This window comes from Pteropus vampyrus, unplaced genomic scaffold (assembly GCF_000151845.1).
Source record: "Pteropus vampyrus isolate Shadow unplaced genomic scaffold, Pvam_2.0 Scaffold28, whole genome shotgun sequence".
Taxonomy (NCBI): Eukaryota; Metazoa; Chordata; class Mammalia; order Chiroptera; family Pteropodidae; genus Pteropus; species Pteropus vampyrus.
Window position 1 is genome coordinate 4918618 of NW_011888809.1, and position 24349 is coordinate 4942966.

The following is a 24349-nucleotide window of genomic DNA, read 5'->3' on the forward strand; positions in this document are numbered from 1 at the left end:
AAAAAAGTTAGATTTTTCTTTATTCTAAGATTCTGAAATTTTTCAGTGAAAAACCGTGGTATAGATGTTTTTTCATGCATTGTATTTGGATTTAAGTGGACCAGAAACTCATGTATGTCAATTCATTCTAAGAGTTCTGTTCTTTCTTTTCCTGTTTAATAGTCTTCTGTTTCATGGGTATATTTTTATTTTCTCTGGCTTCTTACATTTGTTAGAGTTTTTTCTGTGTTCTTCCTTTTTCTGTTTGTTTGCATTAGTGTTTGTTTTTCTTCAAATATTTGGTAATCCTTGACTGCCCTTTCATTTTCAAGAGGAAGACCCAAAAAACTAATTAGAAGTTTTGTGTTCAGAGGTGGGGCTTATCTGCAGCTGTGCCTAGGGTGACTCCCCATCCTGGACACGTGACTTTTGGTACTAAAACCACCATCATCCTGGGCAAAACAGGAGGGTTGGTTACCCTCGGTATTCCAGCTTAGGGTGGTTGGGCAGGGACCCAGCATTTCATTGGAGTATTTTCAGCTTTCAGTATCTGTAGCTGTTTCTTGGACTTTTCAGTTTTCCCAGGGACGCATCTTCCAGTATCCTGTCTGAGTAGTGGAAGGCTGTCTGCTAATATTCGAGCTGAACAAGGGAAGGGAGGTTGAGAGTCTTAGCATTTCGTAACGCTTAATCCAACCCCTTCTTAGTACAGTGCTTCTGTTCTCAGTTGGGCTGATTCCTGATCCCAAATCTCTCTTTGGTTTAACCTCTTCTGGAAATAAATTTCCAGTCTTCGGCCACACTGTAACAGTCTTTTTGGAAAGCACTCTGTTGGTATCTACAGAAATTAAAAATACATATGCTCTGCCAGTAGTGAGGGAGAGTTTGAAATTAGAGGCGTGAGAAGTGCTATTTGATGGAGCAGAGAGAGATTTGGAGGCCATGGCAGAGTATAGGATTGAGAAAATAAGTAGGAACATTATCTTGGACTGGGGAAGAGATATCCTTCTGAGGCTAGAATGGAGGAGGCGAGGCTGGTATCTGAAATGGAGAAGAGTGAAGTCGTGTCAGAGGGAATGAAGCAGTTCTGCCTCTTGATCTCTGTTTTCTCTGTTAATTAAGAGTTAAGGTGATCTGTTGAGAATAAGGACGGCAGAGGGTAGATTGGGGCCTTGAGGAAAGTGGTCAGCATTGAGAATAGCAGATATGCAGGATGAAAGGAATTATCAACCAAAAAGCAAGTAGGTCGATTTTGTGCAGCGCCGTGATCAAATAGCAAGTGTATTGGGAGTGAGAATCCACTCAAAGGGCAGAAGACTGAGCAGGAGAAGAGCTATGAGAGTTAGGATGCTTTGGATGTTAACCATGTCTGGGTAATGAAAAGATCTTAGACCTGTGGTTCTTAAAGTTGGTGTCGGGACCAGCAGTGTTATCTGAGAACTTGTTAGAAATGCAAGTCCTTGGACCTCATCCCAGACCTTCTGAACCAGAAACTCTGGGGGTGGGGCAATCTGTTTAACAAGCCCAAGGGAATTGTGATATGCATACCACCAATTTAGGGTGTGGCTTTCTGAATGAGTCAAATTATGAGACAAAAGTGTTGGCTCAGTCAGTTCACCCAGATTTTGAAATCTCCTAAATCATGGGATGGCAAGCAAAACTGTCATTTAAGGGTAAAGGTTTTCAGGGAATGTGTAAGAATGACCAAAAAGTTGATAGATGGAAGTAAAAGGCTTCGGTCTTAGAGCTGAGGAGGTGGTGGTAGGAAGATGAACTAGTTCAGTGGAGCAGACAGCTCACTCTACTTCCTATCAGAGGTGTTCACTCACTCATTTCTGCTCGGCGCTGCTAGGAAAACTGTGTTACAAAAGTCCTTGCCCTCACTGAGGTATGCGAGGTATTAGAGAATAGTGAGGTCTCTATTGCAGAGGCTTGAAAGGAGGAAAGGGGCCACCGTGAGGTTTAAGGTTTGCAGAAAGGGAAGCTTAAAACATTTGTTGTTTATGCTTTGACATTTTCAGATCACATTTAGTGTCCTAGTGTTCTTTATGTTTGCTCTTCTATTTTCATTGCTGCCCTTGGCCCTTTTTCTTGGCGTTCATGCTCATTTCTGAGATTCAGAATTGTATTTTCTCTTAGGGCCTAGTCTATTTATACTGTGGGAAAAATTAAGATGACAGGGTTTCAAGGATTGTTAAACCACTGTAGACATCATCTTTAGTCCATCGCTGATAGACTGACATAGCATTTTGTTTTGAATCACTTTGCTTTTGCAGCTAGCAAAATTAATTCATCACTTTTAAATTATAGCAATAATCAGGAGTGATTTATTGGAACCCACAGATTGAGGAACTTTTAATTAGTTTCATTTTTCCCAGTGAGCCTTTGTTGTAGAATTTTGAAGTAGCAATATCCTTGGACATTCTTTAAGTAGTGAAATGAGCAAAGGGAGGCAATTTGAGAACTCACTATAGAACATATTTAGTCACTATAATTCTCGGGTGGTCATACAGGGATAATAGAGCCATGTGATGTGTCTTGTGTTGTGAGTACAGTGATTAGAGATGGAGCAGACAGGGCTCCATGGACAAGCCCAAAGTTCTGTCCACATGACACCTTCCGTATGCTATGCCACGTTCCCTTGATATATGGAAGTTTTTGTCCCCTACAAGATTAATTGGAAGGCACACATGTACAGTTGCAAGTTGAGTAGTTAAGAGTTTGTTGGTAATCGGGGTCTAGAGATGATCACCACAGCCTCTGTGATACATTTCTTGGGTGTTTTCCTATGCATATGTTCAAACGTGTTTACAACATATTTTGATATCCTTTCATAAAATGTTTTACTCGCAATACTGTATTGGAACGTCTTCAAACATTCCCACACCTGGAGTTATATACATATATATGTGATTTTAGTTGTATAAACAAGACCCTTTTAAATTTTCTTTGTGGTTTCCTAGCCAGGAAGTTTAGTTCATGGTTCATAAAGTATAACATAAGCCATAATATTTAAGTGATGAAGTATGCAATGACATTTAAACATTTTGCATTATGTTTTCCACTTCTGTCTCTGTTACCAGTTGGAAATTCCTGTTACTGCCTATTGTGGACACTTCTTTTTCTTCAGGAGCCAAGCTCTTTATTGGTTGAGGGCCTTTATGCCTTTTCATCTCCCATCCTAGTATGCTCTTCCCTCAAATCTTTATGAAGTTGATTTCTGCTCATCTTTTTGGGTCTTAGCTAAATGCCACCTCCACAGACATTTTTTTCAGGCCACCCCAATCTCTTTCCTTCTCTAGCACATGATACTATCAATTTCCTTCATAGAAGTTATCATATTCTTGAATTATCTTATTCACTTAGTTACGTATATATATTCTCCTACTAGAATATAAATTGCAAAAAGATCCTTTTCTACTTTGTGCCTAACACAGTGACTTGCACATAGAAGTGGTCAATAAATAATTGATAACTAGAAGAATATGCAACAGAAGCTGTAAGTACTGACTAGAATGAATGAATACGGAGTAGTTGGCTTTATCGTTTACTTGATGATGACAAAGTAGTAAATCAGAAAGCTTAAGTGGTTTGTTTAAGATCTTATAGTCATTAAGGGAGGGACTCAGACTTACACCCAGAGGTATAGAGAAAATTTTGTCTTATAGCAGCAGTTCCATTGTCTAGTTCTCATTGGTTTTATATAGCCTGTCATTGTAACTATTGCATCTCAATTATGCAGTTGTTATGTTTGGATTCTCCTTAATGTTAGATCAGTTTTAGTGTGTTGCACACCTTAAACTTACAGCATGTTACATGTCAAATTCAATAAAAAAGTAAAAATATAATAATGATAGCTGCCATTTATTCAACACCAACAAGTGGCCATCCATTCATTATCCTAATGATAATGCCAACTGCTTTATGGAGCTTTTTTTAAGATTAGCTAAAACTGGGTATACAAAAGATCTTAGACCAGGTAATTCATGTTCTTTTTTAAATTAGTATCATTATTTTCTTTTGTATATTCTTTCAGCTGTCCACTATTTATTGAGCCTTATCATCTGTATCACCTTGGGCAAATTACTTAACCTCTCTATATTTCAGTTTCTTCATCCATAAAATGGAAATAATAGTACTACCTCATGTGCGGACAAAACAAGTTAATATATGTAAAGCACATACATGCTGCCTGGCATGTAATAAGTTATAGCGCTTAAAATGTTGACTGTTACTGTTTTCTAGCTATATGAAGAAAACTATGGAAGTTTGCTGAGAGACAAAACATTGAATTTGAAGCATAATACATTCAAAGAAAGTAATGCTCAGTAATGTAAAAAATATCAAATCTTTTTAAATTAATGTATAAATGAGATGAAATTTCACTCTGAATTCCAAATAGATTTTTAAAAATTGAAACCGGTGAAAATAATTCTAAAGGTAATGAGACCTGCCTAGAAAATTTAGGAAAAAAAAGTAAAGAGAAGGTATTTGCCCTACCAGTTAAAACACAATATAGTAGTCAAGACGGTATGGTGCTGGCAGAGGAGAAGGAGAAAAAAATCAGAATTCGTGAGCTAATGCAAGAATTCAGTGTTGAATCAGAAGACATTTCAAGTTAATGCAAAAAGAATGGATTATATAATAAATGGATGCGGGACAGTTGGCTAATCACTTGGAAAGAAATCAGTTTGCTGCTTCGTACCTTATACTCAAAAACATTCCACACTTACTGAAGATTTAAATATAAAACATGAAACATTGTCATCTGTATTCACCATAGATGGGACAGCCTCTGTGCTGATACAGCCCTCCGGCCTTCTTTCTCCTCTAGCTGCATGGTGGTCATTCAGCTGAGCAAAGAGCATATTATTGCACTGGAGGAAGTTTTCACCCTATTTAACAAAGATGACACCAGCACCATCACAAAAAGAAATTTGGAACTAGGGTCACTAGGTCAGAATGCAACAGAAACAAAATAAAAATATGGATGATAAGGCCATCATATATTATTATCATCATGGCTAGACAGTGATCACAAGTTTGAATAGCTAACATTTATACAGCACTTATGTACCAGACAGTGTTTAAGCACTTTATGCACTTAATTCTCACATGAAGTAGTGTGATTATTATCCTCATATTTTGGACAAGGAAACCAAGGCCCGGAGAGGTTACGTAACTTGCCAAGGTCACACACTTAGTTAGGGACACAGCCAGAATTTCACCCTAGGAAGTCTGACTCCAGAGTCTATGCCCTATCCCCTTTGCTGCATAACTAAAAGATGTGGACGATGAAGAAATCGGTGAGACATTCTTCTCTGGTGTAGCTGTTTCTCTCTTGAAATGTACTTCAATAAATCTTACTTTTCTTAATCTTCAAAGAAAAAAAGAAGAAACCGGTGAAATTCGACAAGGATGGCAGAGGTTACATCAGAGTAGGAAAATCATGTCATGTAACTGCAAAGAGGAGAAACCTAATAGTATGAAGAAACAAATAAATTGATTAGAGAAATAGATATTGGTGGAAACGGACTAGTGTCTATGAAAACATTATACAAATGATGATCTCAAATGAAAACCCCATTTCACTGTCTTTTCCCCCTAAAGATATAGCAGATTGACTCTTTTTTAAAATGTTCATTTATTCGTTCTGTTTGTTTATAGCAAACCCGTGTCAAAAATACCTCTGTATATACGCAAGAAAAATCCACTTGTATTACTTGGTGGTTTTTTCCCCAAAAGATCAAACTATACATCTGTTTACAATATAAATACTTGAGATAAATGACAAGGAAACACTTAATAGAAGTGGACAGAGTTGAGATGTATTTTGAGTGCAAAGCTGACAGGACTTGTTGGTGAACTGGCTGTGAAAAATGGAGAGAAACTGAGAATCATGACTCCTGGTGTTAGGACTTGAGTATTTGGTTTATGATTGCTGGTTTTATTTATTAAGTTGAGGAATGAGGAGGAAGAATTTATTTGAAACAATTGGAGAACAAAGCAGGAGCAGAATTTTCCTGTTCACTACCAGACTTAAGGTGTAAAGGATATTAAAATTGAGGTGTATGTGTAAATGTTACTAGATTTGTTGAGGAGAAATAAATCCTTTCCAGTCTGCACATCACCTTATGTGAGTTTATTGCTTTGATTAACCTAAGGTCTTTGTTTCTTTTCTTAGGTAATCCAGGTTTGCCTACCTTTTATGTACCATTTGCAAAGGCTTTGTACTCTTCAGTAAACAGACGCTTTCCAGTGTGGGTTATCAGTCATGCTGGGCATGTTTTGGCTCCCCAAGACAAGAAGATTCTTAGAACCTCGGATGGTATGTCTTATCAACATCTGCTTTTCTTTACAGTGAGTGAGTGTCCATGTCCCTAGAAAGCCTGCTAAGTTTAAGAGTGACACCAGTGGAAACCTCTGCTTGTGACATTGAGCCCATCATGCCACATTTTGGTGATTTTAGGATTTTAAGAGTCATTTTCATTCTTCTGCAGATAATTTTCTGTAAAAATTGGGACAGATCAAACAATTTGCTTAGGACTTGCCTTCTCTATTTACCAACTGATAATAAACTATATTTATTGATCACGTACTACATTTCCAGGGTTGTACTAAGAGGAGCGGTAGAGGAAAAGTATTCTAAGCCGTGGTCCTTAGCCATGGTTCTTACTTAAAAGAAGTTCTCACTCTCATGTTTAGAGAATGGTTAAGTGATAAACAGGCTGGCTGATCATATGGGTTCTTAAAGAGTAAACAAAGACAAGAACACAGTATGGGTTTCAAAAGACTGTGGAGTAGATGAGTTATGACAGTTGAGTAGAATTTGGGTTTGAGAGGTGGAGGTGGGTGCAGAGCATCTGATGATGAGGGAAACTGTGTGAGTAGGGAGGGAGAAAGAGGCAGGTGATACAGGAATTCTACTAATCTGTTCAAATCTTCTGTACATATACAACCATTCTAAAAAAGAAAATGTTAATTAAAAACAAATACTAGAACTTAAAAATAATTTAACTTACATTTTACTTTTTATCATTATATTAGCTCAGACCACCATAACAAAAACCATAGAATAGATAGCTTAAATAACAGGAACATGTTTCTCAGTCTGGAAGCTGTGAGTCCAAGATCAGAGTTTCAGTGTGGTTAGGTTCTGGTGAGAACCCACCTCCTGGCCTGCAGGTGGCCACCTTCTCTTTGTGTCCTCACATGACGCAGAGAAATCCAGCCAGCTCCCTGGTGTCTCTGCTTATAAGGGCACGAATCCCATCATGACGGCCCCATCTTCATGACCTCCTCCACCTTAATTATCTCCCAAAGGCCCCATCTCCAAATACTGTGACATCGGGGCTAGGGCTTCAACATAAGAATTTTAAGGAACACAAACAATCAGTCCGGAACAGTCATGAGTGGGAACACGCGCTGGCATTACGCATCTGATCACAGCGTAGGGCAGCATACACACGCGATGTTTGCACATGAGCAACTTTATAAAACATACAAGTTACCTCTTAAAACATATTTACTAAATATTTGTTCTTCTGTACCTGCTTTTGGTCCATTCTCAGAAGTATTATCTGACAGTTTTTAGAAGCTGGTTCCTTGAAGCTTGATCTTATTGATTAGGAGAGGAAAAGTTTCTGTTCTAAGTAGAATTTCTTTCCACACTTATGAACATCTGCAGCTATGCTAAATTTGTGAGGTGATGGATGTGTTAATCAACTTGATTATGGTAATCATTTTAGAGTGTGTGTGTTTGTTAAGTCATCACATTGAACACTTTTAAAAACAATCACATTTTAAAACCTAAATATATACAATTTTTATTTGTCAATCATACTTCAATAAAACTGGAGAAAAAGAAAAAATAATTGTAGAAAGTGGATAATGGGTACATGGGGGCTTTTTATGCTGTTCTTTGTACTTTTGTATGTATTGGAAAGATTCCACTATTGAAAAAAAAAAAATTAAAGAAAGAAAAAAGAGTTATGGAATCTTAGACCTAAAAATGTCTATATCAAATCCCACTGTGAACCCTTATATTTCAAGGAAGGAAAAAGTAAGGCCCAATAGGGCTAAATGACCCTCTGCTTGTGAATGGCAGAACCTAGACAAGAAGCCAGCACTTTTAATATTCAGTTCAGTGAGTGCTCTAGTGCTGTTGGTAGGTCATCCCAGTTGGCTAGTGCAAAATGCTAATGAGACCAAGTTTTTCAGATTTAGTTCCTCTATGAGCTCATTCTCAAATTAGCCCTTCCACAGTCGCAGGTTATACCCTATTTTTTGACCCCTTTCCTGCTATGACTCATAAGTGGAACAGGGTAAATGAAGTGTACTAGAAACAAGACAACTCATTGCAAATGCTTGCATAAATTTTTCTCTCTGTTTACATGATATGCGTGTGTGTGGTGTGTGTGTAGCTCTCTATGAATGCAATTTACTTGAGAGCCTTTCACACTTAAAGACTAGGATATACTTTGAAAAGTAAGTAACTATTGATTACCTAGCAGTGAATGATTTTAAGAGCAGTAATGACATGAAGCTGAATATTCAGATTTTATTGCATTGATTAAAAACATCTATTTCAACAACCATTATATTAAAATGTGACTGAAAGTGAATAAAATGTATATAGCAAATACTTGCTCTGCTGTGAAATATTTTAAAAGATACATTTTTATTGTTTTAAGTTACTTCTTCATATATGCCCAAAGAAAATTTTAGGTTCAGTAAAACAAACATTTGAACAGAACACATATAGCAATTGTGAAAGTGGAAGATAGACTCTCGAAGGATAACCCTAGATCAGGGGTCTTCAGACTTGGGCATGCGTCAGAATCCCCTGGGGGTGATTTATTAAAACACAGGTTACTGGGCACGACCCCCTGAGTGGTCAGTTCGGCCAGTGTAAAAAGTAGGACCTGTGAATTTGCATTTCTAACCAGTGATGTAGACGCTGCTGGTCCTAGGACCACATTTTCAGAACCAGTGCCATACATCTTCACCAGTAAACACCAGTGAGGAAAACCAGTAGGAAGTATCTGTTGTGTGTCTGAATTTCTGGGAAATATCTGTAATTCTGATTTTAAATTGACATCATGTTGTTTATAACTTTATTTCGAAGATGCCTATTGCTTAGGCTACTTTATTTTGAGTGTGCTTATTGCTTAGGCTACTTTTGTACTATTGAGTTAATAATTTAGTAATTAGTGCCTGGGTTCTTTGCTACCTAATGAGAACAGTGCCATCTAGAGGCATTAGCTCAGAGGGCCACCACAGGGCCAAAGGAAGCTCTGGTTTCTAAAGGGGGTAAAAGGGCAACTCGACGTCTTACAGGATTCATTGACAACTTACGAGGTTATTACGTGTGGTGCCGCAGAGGTATACAAAGAAATAGAAATGCCACCTTTTAGGTCAGTGACTCTCCATCTGTGTTCTGAGTAGCCCAAAAGTTCTATGAAGGGCAGGAGGGGCTGTGGGCCTCACTAGCAACCCTGTTCAGCCAGAACAGTTCTACTTTCATCTGGTTTACATATTGGAGGTTACGTTTGGAAATGCATGCTATAATAGATTGCTTTGGATAGGCAGGACAGATAGAGTATTCATTATCCAAGATTATTATTCTAAAGTACAGGCTTTCTGACGTGCAAAATATGGTGTGAAAAATATGTAATCATTTGAGAGAAAGAACATAAGCTATAACCACACATCAACTGTTAAAAGCGTGTTTTGCTTCATATTAGCACATGTTAAAATTATGAACAGTTGGAAATAATATTCGCATTGCACCATATTATCACAGTCATAAATTGAATATAATTGGGAGAACAGATGTTCACCAGTGTCACAAGGAGGTGATTCAAAAAAAGTGTGAAAAGAAAATTTGAGGAATTAGAAGTCTAAACTCTTTCTGGCTTTGATTTACTATAGAGTTAGCTTCTTTGATGGCAGATTCATTATCAACTATTTTAACTTATTTGTTCAAAAAGGATAACATAAAAGCTGGGAATCATAGTAGTTTAGTTTCAGCTGATAAAACATTATCTAAAAAGTTACACAGTTTTTCAACTAATGATGGATTTGAGTTATGCTTATCCAAAGAAACAATAAACCATTCCCATTCCAGTACCCAAAACTGAAAGAGAGAGAGAAAACCCAGCAGAGCTTTCTCTCTTGTCAGGACTGTGATTGGCAGGGGAGCGTGGAGGTTAACATGGAATGACTAGCCCATGGATAGGTGAGCCCAGGGCAAGAACAATCAGTCAAGTCTTGGGGCTCACAGTCACTGGAAATAAACAAGGAGGTCTCTAAGTAGGTGAGAAGAGATACAAAACCTAAGGGCAGAGCAAGGAAAAAATTGTTGGAGTCTGGAATACTCTGTTAGAGTAGGAAGCACAGCAGGACTAGGGAGAGTAGCGTTGCAGTTAATGTCCAAAGACACTGACCAGATCAGGTCATTGCCCCTCCCCTCACAATCCTAAGATGTCCTTCACCGCTCACACAATGGAGTCCAGATGCCTTGGCCTGATCTAGTCTCAGCCTTCCTTTCTAGCCTGTTTGTTCCACCTCTCCCTATAACCACAAACAGCCATGAAATCATAGCTGTGTCCAAAATTACACCTGACGTTTTTATGTCTTTTGCTCTTATTATTTGTTAAGTCTATAAAATTATGTTCCCCTTGCTGAATCCGTCTTTCTGTCTCTCTCTTTCTCTTTCTCTCTCTCCCTCCCTCTCTCCCCACCCCCACCACCCCCATATTTTTCCCATTGAAATTTTTAGCCCCATCATTGGTTTTATTCAAGTGGAAAGCATAATTTGATTACCTTGGTTTCACCATCTGTTTGGAGGATAATAATTGAAAACTATTTTATAAAACATGTTTGGGATTTACAAGGTTTTCTGTTTGTCTTTTAAGTAAGGTAGCAGTTTTAAATAGAGCACCCACCTACCATCCCCTCACACTGTGCATCCCTTGAAGGCTAAGAGTCACACCGGTGTTTAGACACAGGGAGCTGACGAAATACTTAGAATGCAAGGGACAGTCGAGGCCTAAATTACGAGAGTTACTTTCACATCAGCTTAGTTATGTCAGGGAACAATGGAGGAAGGACGACCTTTGGGTCAGTGAGTTAAGTGAGTAAGGAGCTGGGGACAGGTCTCATCTACAACTTTGCTGGTGTTTAACATGAACCTACATAAAGTTCTTTGGAGCTTTCATATTCCACTGGGAGAAATGAAGACATGAGTGGTAGTTTTTCCCTACAAAAGCGATATAGGATAGCTAAGGACAGCATGTCGAAGCATTCTTAATTAAAACTTTTTCTTTTATTTTGAAAAATGTTTAAAAATCCATAAAAGTACAAACAATTATATAACAGTCCAAGATTCTGTTATTCACTACTCCATTGATAGTTAACACTTTGCCATAATTGTATATTTTTTTGTTAATAAAATAAATGAAATAAAACAATACGGAAAAAGTTTCATCTTTTTTGTATCCTGTCTCCAATTCTACTATCATGAATGCAGAGTAAATTACATGTTTCTTCGTATATTTCCTTCATATATAATGATGCACAACATAGGATACTGTTTTGTGTATTTTTGAAACCTTACCTAAAGAGTAAACTGTGTATTTGTCTTGCTCAAAGCATTCTTTAAAATATGAAGCACTATTTTTAGCCATTTAATCTCCTCATGCAAGTTGTTTATTTGAAGTTATTAAGATATAGCTTTGGAGGAATGAGAGGGGTAGGATGGGAAAGTTTACTAGTCGAGAAAATTCTGGTATAAGATTTAGAGAGTTACTGTCTACCAACTCAGTCTTAGCACAAGGCTCATGCAGCGCTAATCTTTAGTCTTATTGGGTCTCTAGTCATAGGTGACTTGTAAATACTGCTTGTGTGTCAATATATAGCAAAACTTATGCATTTATATTTAATGTGTAGCTAGACATATGTATATGTGTGTATAGTTAAATATACATTGTTAATTTTAGACCATTATGATTGTATTCAAATATGTAAAGTTATATATTTATAGAAACATGCATGTAGTAATGACTATTTCCTAAGTATTTATCTCGAGTTACTTGGAGAAAAGCACAATACTTTTTATGAATCCAAAAGGACATTATCTTTCTATTGTAATGCAATAAAACCCTGTTCTTTTCTCAAGGCAATGCTTGAGATATTCTTACTTCAGTATTTTATAATTGTGTTTTTATCTATTTCTGTCTCCTCCTATTAGACTGTGAACTTCTTGAACACAAGGGGAATCTATTTTTTTATATCCGTATTTTTAATCTTACCATGGGCCAATTAGTCAGTTTTCTGTCAGAGTAAACAATTTAGTTCAGGTGAAATGGAAGAAAATAGTTATCAGATTACCTGTGTCCTGAAGCTATAAGGAATATATAATATTTCAATCCAAAATTGACAAAATTTTAATAACTGGATCAATCAGATTGAACAACTAAATGAAAAGTAAATATGAAGTACCGATAGTCCTTAATTTCTCTATGAACTATTTAGGAGCAGATTATACAAACCTTTTGGAATAAACTCCAGAACCAGCAAGTGAGCTGTAAAGGGAGTTCCATAGAGATGAGTCTGAGCAGCAGGTTCTAAAAGGGAATCGTCAGTATCATATGGTCAGGACCCTAGGCTGATATGGTGAATATGGTGAATTGCATTAACATCTGTCAATTCAAGCAGTTCTCAATTTAGAAACAGATAATTTTCCAAATGTACTTAGTTGATTGTAACTCTGAGTACATTTTCCCTATAGAAAGAATGGTATCAATCATTTTCATATTAAGATTCTTCTGATTTTGATCCATATGAATGTGATGTTTTACTGTATTTTATGAAAAGTTAATGATTCCTAGCAGTTTTTAAGACTATATTAAAATAATAATAGGCATGAAAATATATAGTTAAGTATATAGTCTTTTAACCTTTAGTTTTTACTAGTAAAATAATATCCAGATAGTACATTTTAATTTTCTGTTAATCTCATTACTTCAGCAAACACTAACAAAATAGTGTATTTATCTTGGAAATCTACTGAGCAGTTTTTTCAGAGGTAAAAGCCAGATTTATCTCTGAAATAGTCATTTGAATAACCATTTGAATGATAATGTTTATTAAAATTCATCTGAAATATAATACTTTAGGACCTTATTTCCAGTGTCAGTGAAATTTTAAAATGTTTATTATATTTAGCTCATTTTCTTTCTCTTTGCTCTAACCATATTGGGGACATATATATGAGGGAAGACTTCTTGCTATATATTTGAGGCCGAAGCCAGGCTAAAGAATTTGCCCAAATCCTAGTAACTAAGGTGCTCAGCTGGGATTTAAACCCAGATTTATCTTCTCTCCAGTGCCCATGATCTTGGTACTACACCATGCTGTCCCAATGCAAGGAAGACTTTGACATTTTCACATGTCGTATGTTGTGAAAATAAAGAACTTGGGTTGCAAGTACTATAGGTGTTGGGTTTGGGTATCAGAGAACAATATGATCCCTTCTGGGTGGAGTGATCAGAGAAGGTACACTGAGAGTAGGGGAGTATAAACTAAAAGTTAAAAATAATGTTAAATATTCAGTTTTGGAGTCATCAGGGGCCCTACCAAAGTCACGTTTCCAGATTCTCTCTCTTCCTAATTCTATTTTATGCTGAACTGCCTTGTTAAATGGAGAATGAATTCTAGGCTGACTGGGAAGAAGGACTAGAGCAGAGCATGTCTTAACCTGGGCGATCAGTAGTCACAAAAGTAAGGAAGTCATCCTCATTGACTCAATTGGAAAAAAAAAAAAAAAAAAAACTTTAATATAGGCATTGGGAGACAGAGATAAGCAATACATGAATTATACATTAGGTGTAAATTAGGAGTAGTGGGGTCAGCTAAACATGAAATGTTGTGGAACCTCAAAGGAAAGCTACCTTACTCCTCACCTGCTGAATCAGAAACCAGCTTCTCAGAAGAGACGACACTTGTTGAGAATTGGAAAGGTGGAAAAGAATTATCCAGGCTCAGAAGGGAAGCCAAGCACTAAAGGAAATAAAAACAGCAGGTACAGATAAAACCAAAGAGCAGTCCCTTCTCGTGAGCTTTGGACACCTTTTGAATAATCCACATTGTAGCTTGTTATAGTTGGCATCAGGACCTTGCAGGAGTCATGAAGGAAACAAATTCGATATTCCAGTCATTCAAGTTGTAGGAAGCAATTGACTACTTTGGTTGATAATCATTTAAATCACGCAACACTGTAGCTAATGCATCACAGCCTTAAATGCTACTATTGTTACTATTATGTTTCCAAAATAGTTTTTTCAGTGAATTCATTTACTTTCACTGATTGAGTGAAAACATGTTCATATTTTTGCTTTTAGATCCAAATGCTCAAGAAATTAAGGACATCTACGGACTCCGTGGTCAAATAGAACACAAGATAACTTTCCTGAGAACTCATGTGCCAAAGGAAACGAAACTGGTGGTCATCGGCCATTCAGTAGGCTCCTATATTTCCCTTCAGATTTTGAAGCATGCCCCCGAGCTCCCAGTAAGTATGCCTCAGGAGGTGACTGGAGGTGCTTGGGTGTGCGTTTGCACAAGGCCCCCTTCACTTTCCTTTGCTCTTTTGTCTCCTGTGTAATTGATAAACAGAACAGAGAGAGGATACTTGATAGCTGCCTTCATCCCTTTATCCAGAGTACTGTGGACCTGTGTGAGTGTACGTTCATGCAGTTTCCATGATGTTTCAAAAATAATGCTGAAGGAGGTAGGAATTTTCCAACTTTTAATCTAGAGTTATTTGAAATTTTTAAGTTATAAGTAACTTCTTGTCTTTTGTAAAAGAATATTTAAGAGCAGTCTTGTCTAGCTAAGACAGAGACAAGAATCTGGCTTTATTGGGAGAGTATTTTGCAAACGTTCATGCGTCTTTTCAAAAGGAAGGAAATTTATCATCATCATTGTTGATAGGCAAACAGCTGTCTATAGAACACTATTTAGTCATAAGTATGGATTCTTATCAGTTCTATAACTAGGCAGCCTTTTTGAGACATTCATTCATTCGTTCACTCACAAATACTTATTAGGTGCCACTATGTGCCAGAGACACTGGAGACACAAAGACCTGTTGAAAATGCCCAAAAAAGCCACCACAAGAAACTTAAAAACAAAACAAAACCTCTTACTTTAACTAACGTACCATTGAAATAACCCATGGAATGGATGCGAGTCAGAACAGAAATTATGTCTTCACTTGGCAAACACATATTAAACACTTGCAATATACCAGGCCCTGTGCTGTATTTTGAGGACAGTCGTTGAGGTTCGAGAGTCTGAAGTCTAACGGGGTAGACGGACTAAGCCATAGGTGTGATAGCTGCTGTCTTACATAAGGACAGGGTGTCTCGGAGCATGAAGGGGTGCTGCTGGACCTGGTAATCCGATGCAAGATAAGAGGCGATTCCTTCATGGACCCTTCTGTCCTAGGAGTTTGGCTCTTCTCACTCCATGTGATGATATCTCCAGCGGAGTCTCCCTTTCCACCAACTTGGCACACTTTTTACTCCTAATTGCCCTTGGGAAAAGTACAGCTATGGCCTCCGTGTGTGTGGCTTTTAATACCAAATAGAGATTGCTAATTTTCTCTTATTAGGTATAAAAAAATATATTTTTCATTTTTATGTGTGAATTCAGTAAATTCAAGATTGCACTCCATTCGCTGCAATACTGCTTCTACTCTTTTTTTCGCCCGGATAAGGCATCTTAATCAGAAAGTAGGCTTTATTTTTGTTTTTAGCATTTTGCATGGCTTCTAATCTCTTTCGTGCCTTCTGAATTTCCTCCAGTACTATGTTATGAGGTGACTATCTTTAGCGTCCAGCCCTGCCACACAGAGGTTCTGTTGGCGCAGTTGCTGTGAGCCCTGGCTCTAGAAACAGGCCACCTAGATTCGAATACTTGCTGTCATATTTTGTCAGTGTGACCTTGAATAAGTTATCGAGTCACCCTGTTCCTCTATTTCCTCATCTGTAAAATGGGGATAATAATATGTTCTTTAGTTTATACTCCCCTACTCTCAGGGTTTTTTAAGGAATTATATAAAGAATTAAGAATGGCGCCTAGAACTTAAAAGTTTGCTATAGGTATTAGCGACTATTATGATGGAAATGAAAGTAGAACCATTGCCTCAGTCATCAGGGTAACTACTGTGTTAATTTTCTACGGCTGTGAAACAAATTGCTTCAAAACTTAGCAGCATAAAATGATGCACATTTATTCTCACAATTCCTTTGGGTCTAGGATGTGGTCACACCTTAGCTGGATCCTCTGCTTCAGGGTCTTTCATAAGACTGTAATCAAGGTTTCTTATCTGAAGATTTGAATTAAGAAGCATCTGGTTGCAAGCTCATTCACGTGGGTTTTGGCAGCACCCAGTTCCCTGAGGGTTGTTGGACTGAGGGGTCTTGGTTCATCACTGGAAGTCAGGTGGAGACCACCCTCAGTTCCTTGACCCGTGAGCCTTTCTAACTTGCCTCATGGGAGCCAGCGTGGGAGAGAAGCCAGAGAAAGAGTCTGCAGGCAAGGTGAAAGTCACCGAAAGTGGACTGTAACCTAATTACAGAAATGACGATCCATTTCTTTTCCAGTATTCGGTTTGTTAGAAGGAAATGACTAGGCACAGCCCCCAATGAAGAGGAGCAGCTTACACTAGAGCGTGAATATTAGAAGGTGAGGATCGCTGGGGGCCATGTCAGAAGCTGCCTATCCCACCACTGTGACAGTTAGGATTTCTCCTACGTACAATCAATCACACATGTAGAGAAAGAGAGATATTATTTATTTCCAGTGTAGGAAGTGAATTTCACACTGATATGATATATAATTTGGCTTATTAGTTGTTCCAAGTGTTTAAAAAGCTTTAAAAATGTTTAAACAAAGAGCATTTGCATATTTGAAATAATAGCATTACTGTTTGTGATGGTTAATTTTACATAACCGACTTGGCTAAGGGATGCTGGGGATAGCTGGTAAAACATTAACTTCTGAATGTGTATGTGAGGATGTTTCCGGAAGAGATGAGCGTTTGAATCAGCAGACCGAGAAGAGAACATCTGCCCTCCCCACTGTGGTCTGGCACCACCCCATCCGTTGAGGACCCAAATAGAATGAAAAACTCTGAGTTAGGGTGAATTCTTTCTCTCTTCCTGAGCTGGGACGTCCGCCTTCTTCTGCCTTGAAACACTGGAGCTCTGGGACTTACACCAGTGGCACCCCTGATTCTCAGGCCTTTAGCTTTGAGCCGAATTATACTACTGGTTGTCCTACTTCCCAGCTGGCAGACGGCATATCGTGGGACTTCTCAGCCTCCATAATTGCATGAGCCAACACTTCTAATAAATCTCCTTCCATATATGTTCATTTCTGAGTCCATCACAGTTTGGAAACTTAATCACAAATCTGTTCTTGGGATTTTTGTTTGCTCCACATCCATGCTGCCTGTGATGTATTGTTCCTTGTGCGTCTTTGAAAACAGTTGTTCAGCATGTTCGTTTTGAACCCATCTCTCTCTTTTTGGCTCGTGTTCACAGTGTCTGTTGGGAAAGAAGTACAATGCACTGCATGGTTTACAGCTCCTTTTAGCTTCTTTAGCTTCATGACTTTCTAATTATTGCTCTACTTTCAGGTGCCCTTGCAAGAATAGTGGTAAAAAGGGAAAAGAAAGATAAAACATGAACTTAACGTAGTCTGTTTGTGGAGACATAACTCATATGGTGATTATAAAGTTTTCAGAGAGACACGTGAAACTGTGTTTACTTTAAAAGGGTGAATTTTAGAAAATAACGTGTGCAATAAATTGTCCATAAAGGTCGCCGGGGGAGGAGAGTGAACATCTGTATGATTTTTTTTTTTATGATTCAAAAGCTTTATCTGGTTTCAATTAACTACATTGTTGAAGGCCCCCCGCCCCCGCCCCTCTTTAAACACCTGGCCCAGTTAATATTGGTGGGATGACCCCTGCTGAAGTGCTGAAATCCCGGTGTCTCTAGGCTGTTCTCGACGGCACAGAGCCTGCATGCCTGAAGTTAGCGTGACACGCTCCATTTAAGATGCAGTTGACAATCAAATAAGTTTGTGTAAGCCAGAGTGTTGCAATCCCTAATCATTTTGCCAAAAATAAGTTAGCTGTTATGTTTTATAACATATGAAGTGTGATAATAAGAAACTTGTGTTTCCATCTCTTCTGTTATTTTTACTGGAATATTTGACTCCCATAAGATTTTAAGGACATATGTGTAGTTTAGTAGCTGGTTTGTTTGGTTTTATTTTGGTTCAGTTCTTTACAATATTGTTATAACTAATTATAGGAAACATCGGTCTTAAAATCATTTTAAGAGACTTATTGCATATTTTAGGTGTGTTTGTTGTCTGACCTGTATTTTAACATACTAAAAAAAATGGCTCTTTTAAAAAGCTGGTATTAAATTTTTTTCTTTAAGCAAACAGAATTATAGAAATTCTTCATATATTTTGACAGTAATGTCCAGAAAAAAGAATTTTGGAAGAAACCTGAAGAAATAGGTAATTGGACAACTTAAATAGTAGCTATCTTAATTTATACTAATAAATACAATTTTAGACTTATGGAACCTTAGAACTGAGATGAGCTATAGAGATAATCTAGTCCCATCTTTCATTTCATAGATGAGAACTAAGAGAAAAGTGCCTTGCCAGGATTCAGCCTTGGCTCTGTCTGAATCCAGGGGTGGGATACAGTTATATTAGCTGTGGGTATAAAGAGAGTCTAAGAAGATATTTGATGGCTCTTTCAACTTCTGGATAAAGCAGAGCCTACAGATGTTTCTGGAGTATACTCATGTGACTCATTATGTTTCAGCTCAAGGAATAAGAGACCACAGGAATATTGCTCTAGCAATGTGGGCCGGAGCGGGGGTAACATGGGAACAAAAGAGTAGTAGTCTTATCCCAACTATCTAGAATCTTCTTTCTCTTAACGTCAATCCTCTGTGTGTTAAAAATGTACCATCTGACTTTGCCAGTAAATTGTTCGCATGAAGTTCAAGGTTGGAAGTTGAAAACCCTTGATTCTTGACTAGGCTCTGCACTGACTCATGAGGTGAACTTCAGGTAATTTAACTTTTATTTTCCTCTAAGAATTGATATAATAGTTAATGATAACACTTCCTCTTCTTCCAGGGGTACGAGATCCTTCAAAACTTAGTTTTTTTATATTATTCGGCTTTCCTTTGATCACAATGCACAATAACATAGAGCTTCCTTTGTCTGTCCGCTTGGCAACAATGCCCTCTCTAAATGAAATTTCCAGATTACTTAAACTCCTTTAAGCACCAGACTGTTGTATCCAGTTGGACAAAAATTTGTCTAAACTATATTACTTATCTGCCTTTTTCAACAATGTTTATTACTTATTGAGGAATTAGTGATTCAAGAATATCTTTTTGATAGTGTTATTATAGGACAGTGCAATACAATTAAAGAGATTGTGCCTGTGTCCTGAAATTTCTTAGATGATTGTGCTTTCTTAAAAAAAATCCTTGCCTGTTTTGATAGTTTTTCTGTCTCCTCCCTCAGTGTCAGGTGCCACTTCTTTTTCCTACTAATAATTCATTGCTACTAATTCGCTGTAAGTAGAGAAAACAGATAACTGTCAGAATTTTGTCTCAAGTAAGAATGAACAGGTCTTAAACGAAGACATAAGAGTAAAATTAATAAGATTGAGTGCATGGATTTGTTATTGTTCAGAGTCGTTTTCTCTTTTATTTCTTTGGGGATCCCCGGTGTGTTTTTAGATACTCAAAATTTGAGAGACTCGAAGTATACCACAGGTACAGCTGAGAACCTTGAAAAACTTTACTGAGAGGATTAGAATAGCATGTGAGACCATGCAGGTGTTGGTTGATTCAGGAGTCCACCTCATCTACATTAGGGAAAATTATAAATTCAAATATTTTGCAAACAATGAGATTATTGACTGTGTCGCACTCGCACTATTCTGATGAACCTTCATGTCTACAAACTTAGAAATGCTTGTGAGAAACATATAACATCACTAAGTTGTGTCCAACAGCCGAGGTAATCTGGAGGAAGGGAGAAAAAAGAGATAATTCTCGTGTCAAAATAGCTGTCGTTAGAGTGCTGTCCCCAGATTAAGTGATAAGAAACTGAAGACAAATGAAGTACCATAGGCTCTGAGAATTGCGAGGAGAGAGGTGGCTTCTAAATGGGAAGATCAAAAAAAGCTTCATGGAAAGGCTGGCATTTGAACAGGAGGAGGAGGAGTCAGTATTGGAAGAGAATTTGATGTTTTGGTGGTAGGAGGCTGCTGTGCTTTGTGAGTGATGGAAGCGACATGAAGAGAGGAGAAATGGTTTTCATCGCTGGGCACGTGGAGAGAGCAGCGCACGGTCCGATCTGAGTGCACGGTGTCATGACGGGAGTGGGGGGATGTGAGCGCTGGGCTGACAGAATGCAGGGACAGGAAAGTTTGGACTAGGGGCTTTGGACTCTGTTTTCGACAACAAAGAGCTACGAAAAGGTCTCTGATGATAACAGGCCTCATCAGGTAATTAATCTCTCAGTGAAAAGAGTGAAATGGGAAGAGAGTATAGAATAAAAAGTAGACAGCCAAGTGATAGGCACGCTTGCTAGTCCAGATGAGAAATAATGAAGACAGTATATGAGATTTGCCAAGGGAAATTGTTAAGAGAGAAAAGAAACAGGCCATAGGCGTTTATTGGGGAATGACTTTGGTGGAAAGGAGGATGAAGAATAGGAAAAGGTATAATAATTTTTCAGACTGTGAGCTGCAGTCCACTAGTGGACCCTGCAATCACTTCAGTGGGTCGCAACCAGTGGCTCAGTCTACCATTAACAGAGAGTCAGTGGCTTTTAACAACAAAGATTTGTTCATTGTTCATGATACAAGTCCCATGGCATTCTGTCCATGCACTCTTCTTTCAGAATCCAAATCGATGGAGTAACTTCTATCTGGAATAGTCCAGTCTCGTGGCAGAGGATAAAAAAGAAATAGTGAACCACACACTGCATTCTAAAACCTCTGCCCGGAAGTAACATTGTCACTTTTTACACTGCATTGGGCAGAGTACATCACATGATGGGCAGAGTACTTCACATGACCAAGTCTGCCATCAATAAGGCTGTAACATACAAGCCTCAGAGAAGGGAAGCATACGTTGATGAACAATAAAACCGTATTTGAAAAAATATATAATAGAGTAAAATAGAGTAGAAAATATTTGTGTATAGTATAGTAATAAAGGTATGTATCGTGAAATATTTATTTCACTTTTATGAGTGTGCGTTGATGTCCTAGATTACAATGTAGCATTTATATCCTTCTGTGGATCAAGGTAAAAAAAAAAATCGAAAGACATTAACCTATAATAGAATGTATTACAGAAGCTAAGAGAAGAGGAAGGAAATATCAAGAAAGGTGTAGATATGTGGTAGATTAAAGATGGCCACAGATTCCTTACCATTCCTCTCTCTAGAGGTGAAGTCCCTTTCTGTTCCCCTTTGAACCTGGGATGGGCATGTGACTAGGTTTCACCAATGGGATACAGTGGAAGTGATGTCCTGATAGTTCCCAGCCAAGGCCTTAGGGGTCCTGGGAGCTTCTCCTCCCTCTGGGAAGCCAGCTGCCATGTAATAAGCCCAACTACCTGAGGCTACCATGCTGTGAGAAAGCTGTCCACATAGGAGGATCACAAAGCACCAGATGTGCATGAGAGCTTCTTGGACCTTCCAGCCCATCCCATCTACTACTGAATGCAGCCAAGGGAATGACCCAGCTAATGCCGTATGCAGCAGAAGTCCAGCTGAGCCTCATGTGAATTCTGGATCCCACAGAATCAGATGTAATCCCTGCAGTTTTAAAAATGTTTCTGTTCAGTTCAGCAGAGAACTGAAACAAGGTATCAGAGTTAAGTATAACAACGGTGGAAGAGAAAGGGAATTTAAGGCTTCTGGTATTAGTAATGGGAGGGTCACCGATGGCATTGAAGAGAACAGTTTTAGTGAAATAATGGGAGGAGGTGGCAGGGCGTTAGGTGATAAATGGATAATGACCCAGGACTTGGCCAGTGAAGGGGTGAAGACAAGATGATAACTTAAGAAACTAGTCAAGAGAACATTTTCGTCCTGTATGTGGGAGAGAATGTAACATATGCCGAGGGGAATAGCCCGTGCGGAGAGAGACGCTGAAAGTGGAAGAGGAATAGGAACATTTGTCTACTTCCTTCTGTTTCGTCTAAGCCCGCACATTTGAAAACTAGGAAAATGGGATTTTTCTTAATCCTCGACTGCACCCTTCCTTGCAGAAGCGTTTTTGTGCCTTATACTTGGTTGTTCATTTAAATCTAGAAACCTAAAACAACTTTTGAAATTAATGTTTTGCCATTACTAACAGTTATACCCAACATTCATTTGAAATTTACAAAACGCGTTCACGTGTAACAAGGTCATTTAACAACATAAGTTTCCCCATTTTCCAGACAAGGAAACTGAAGTTCTGAGTATTTGTGTGTCTAACTCATGTCAGTTAGCTAGGAAGCGGCAGGACTAGCACTCTGTATTCTGTTTTCTAACTTTCCTATTATCTCCTGCCCAAGTGAACTAGTTAGAAAGGTTATGATTATAGATGGCTGCAGCAAGTTACCTTGACAATCACCAAAAGCTATTTGACCTAAACGTAAGATTTCTACTGTTGTTTCTTTAATACTTGAGTTCTTCAAATACACAAGGCGGGGGTGGGGGGGGGCAGTTAGTGGGAAGCAGGTGAATGCTTTCGGGGGAGCTCAGAGGGAATTAGGAAAAATGAGAAGATGCACGTGTTCTGGAGCAGAGAAGATGCACGTGTTCTGATGCAGGGAGCTGGTACTGAGGCCTGGGCCAGGGGCAGAAGCTGAACTCAGAAGACAGCGATCAGAGTCCTAGAATTGAGCTGGGGCAGAGGGGACCTTAGAGTGAAGGGAGCTGGAGGATTCTGCCAACACAGTGCATGGTAGTTCCACAGTTATGTCCACGTGACCCATTGGTGAACCCTGGTGTGTGAAAACCACCGGGGTCAGGCAGTCAGCAGCTAACTACATACTCTGGTTTGTGAAAGACTTTCCATTTCAGAAAACACTAAATCCCCTACTCTGAGGAAAGTTCATATCGAGTATAATAAAATACTATTTTTTTCAATCATTTATGCATTTATTTAAATATATATTTGTCTGTTTATCTACATGCACACACATTGTCTTTCCTGAACTACCCAGGAGACTACCTTGCTGAAAACTAGACACATGGAAAGTTTCAACTTTTCAACTTCAGCCATTTTTAGTTATCTGCCTGTTTTTAAAAATCCTAAAATTGCTTTCAAAGTGGAAAAATTGTGTGGGCTTTTTTCATCTTTTCATAACTCAAAAACGATTTAATATATTTTTCTCAAACTTCACAAAAAAAAAAAATCATCTTTGGGCTGAAACCAAGCATGGAAAATTTCACCACAAAGGGCTAATTTTTTGGAAAGCTGCAAGAAAGTGAAAACAGGGGTTTATAATAGAACATTCTTCATGCATGTTAATACTTAGTACTTTATCTAATGCATTTCATCTGAGAATTTCTGAACCCTCTTCAGATTTAAATATTGAACCATTTTAATATTCGTGTATCCCTGAGACTGTCAGATATGGAAAATTCTCCTCATCCTCTCAAAGGTCCAGTATATTGGGAGTTAGTGAGATATGTTTAAAGGGACAGGTATGGCAAATGAAGTGAAGTGGCTGCTGGCCAGAGAAAACCTTCCACTTACTGCTTAAACACATTTTATCATCACCTCTTCATGGCCCAGGAGTAGTTGTGGGTAGAAAATAGTAGATGACACTAGGCACTCATTCAGATACCTAAGCCAGTAGTTCTCAAAGCAGCATCAGCACCACTTGAGATCTTATTAGAAATTATTGGGTCCCACCCGGACCTACTGAATCCAAAACTTTAGGGCTGGGACCACCGATCAGTGTTTTAACAAGTGCTGCCAGTGATGCTGGTGCATGCTCCATTTTGAGAACCACCAACCTACCTAAACTTTCCAAAAGCTTGGAACACTGAATGTATTGAGATGCTATGGACAATTAAATCTGTCCTTGGTCCTTCTGTAACATGTCAGCTCTGTCTTTTCATATCATCCCTTGGAAGGAGGAGAAATATTAAGTTCTCTAAAGGAAAGATCTTTTTTGTATGTGATAATTTATTCTAGCTCTTTCCACCTATGACCTTTTCCACAAGAACAGCGACC

At 38.3% G+C, this 24349-nt stretch overlaps 1 protein-coding gene across 1 annotated transcript in view; it reads left to right on the top strand.

The window, feature by feature from the left end:
* The first annotated feature begins 4817 nt into the window (after positions 1-4817).
* The window catches only part of LDAH (lipid droplet associated hydrolase), a 66079-nt gene continuing 46547 nt past the window's right edge, over positions 4818-24349 (top strand). The window contains exons 1-3 of the mRNA XM_023528501.1: positions 4818-4935; positions 6164-6307; positions 14385-14554. Of these exons, the coding sequence (XP_023384269.1) occupies positions 4818-4935; positions 6164-6307; positions 14385-14554 (432 nt within the window). The remainder of the gene's footprint in view (positions 4936-6163; positions 6308-14384; positions 14555-24349) is intronic.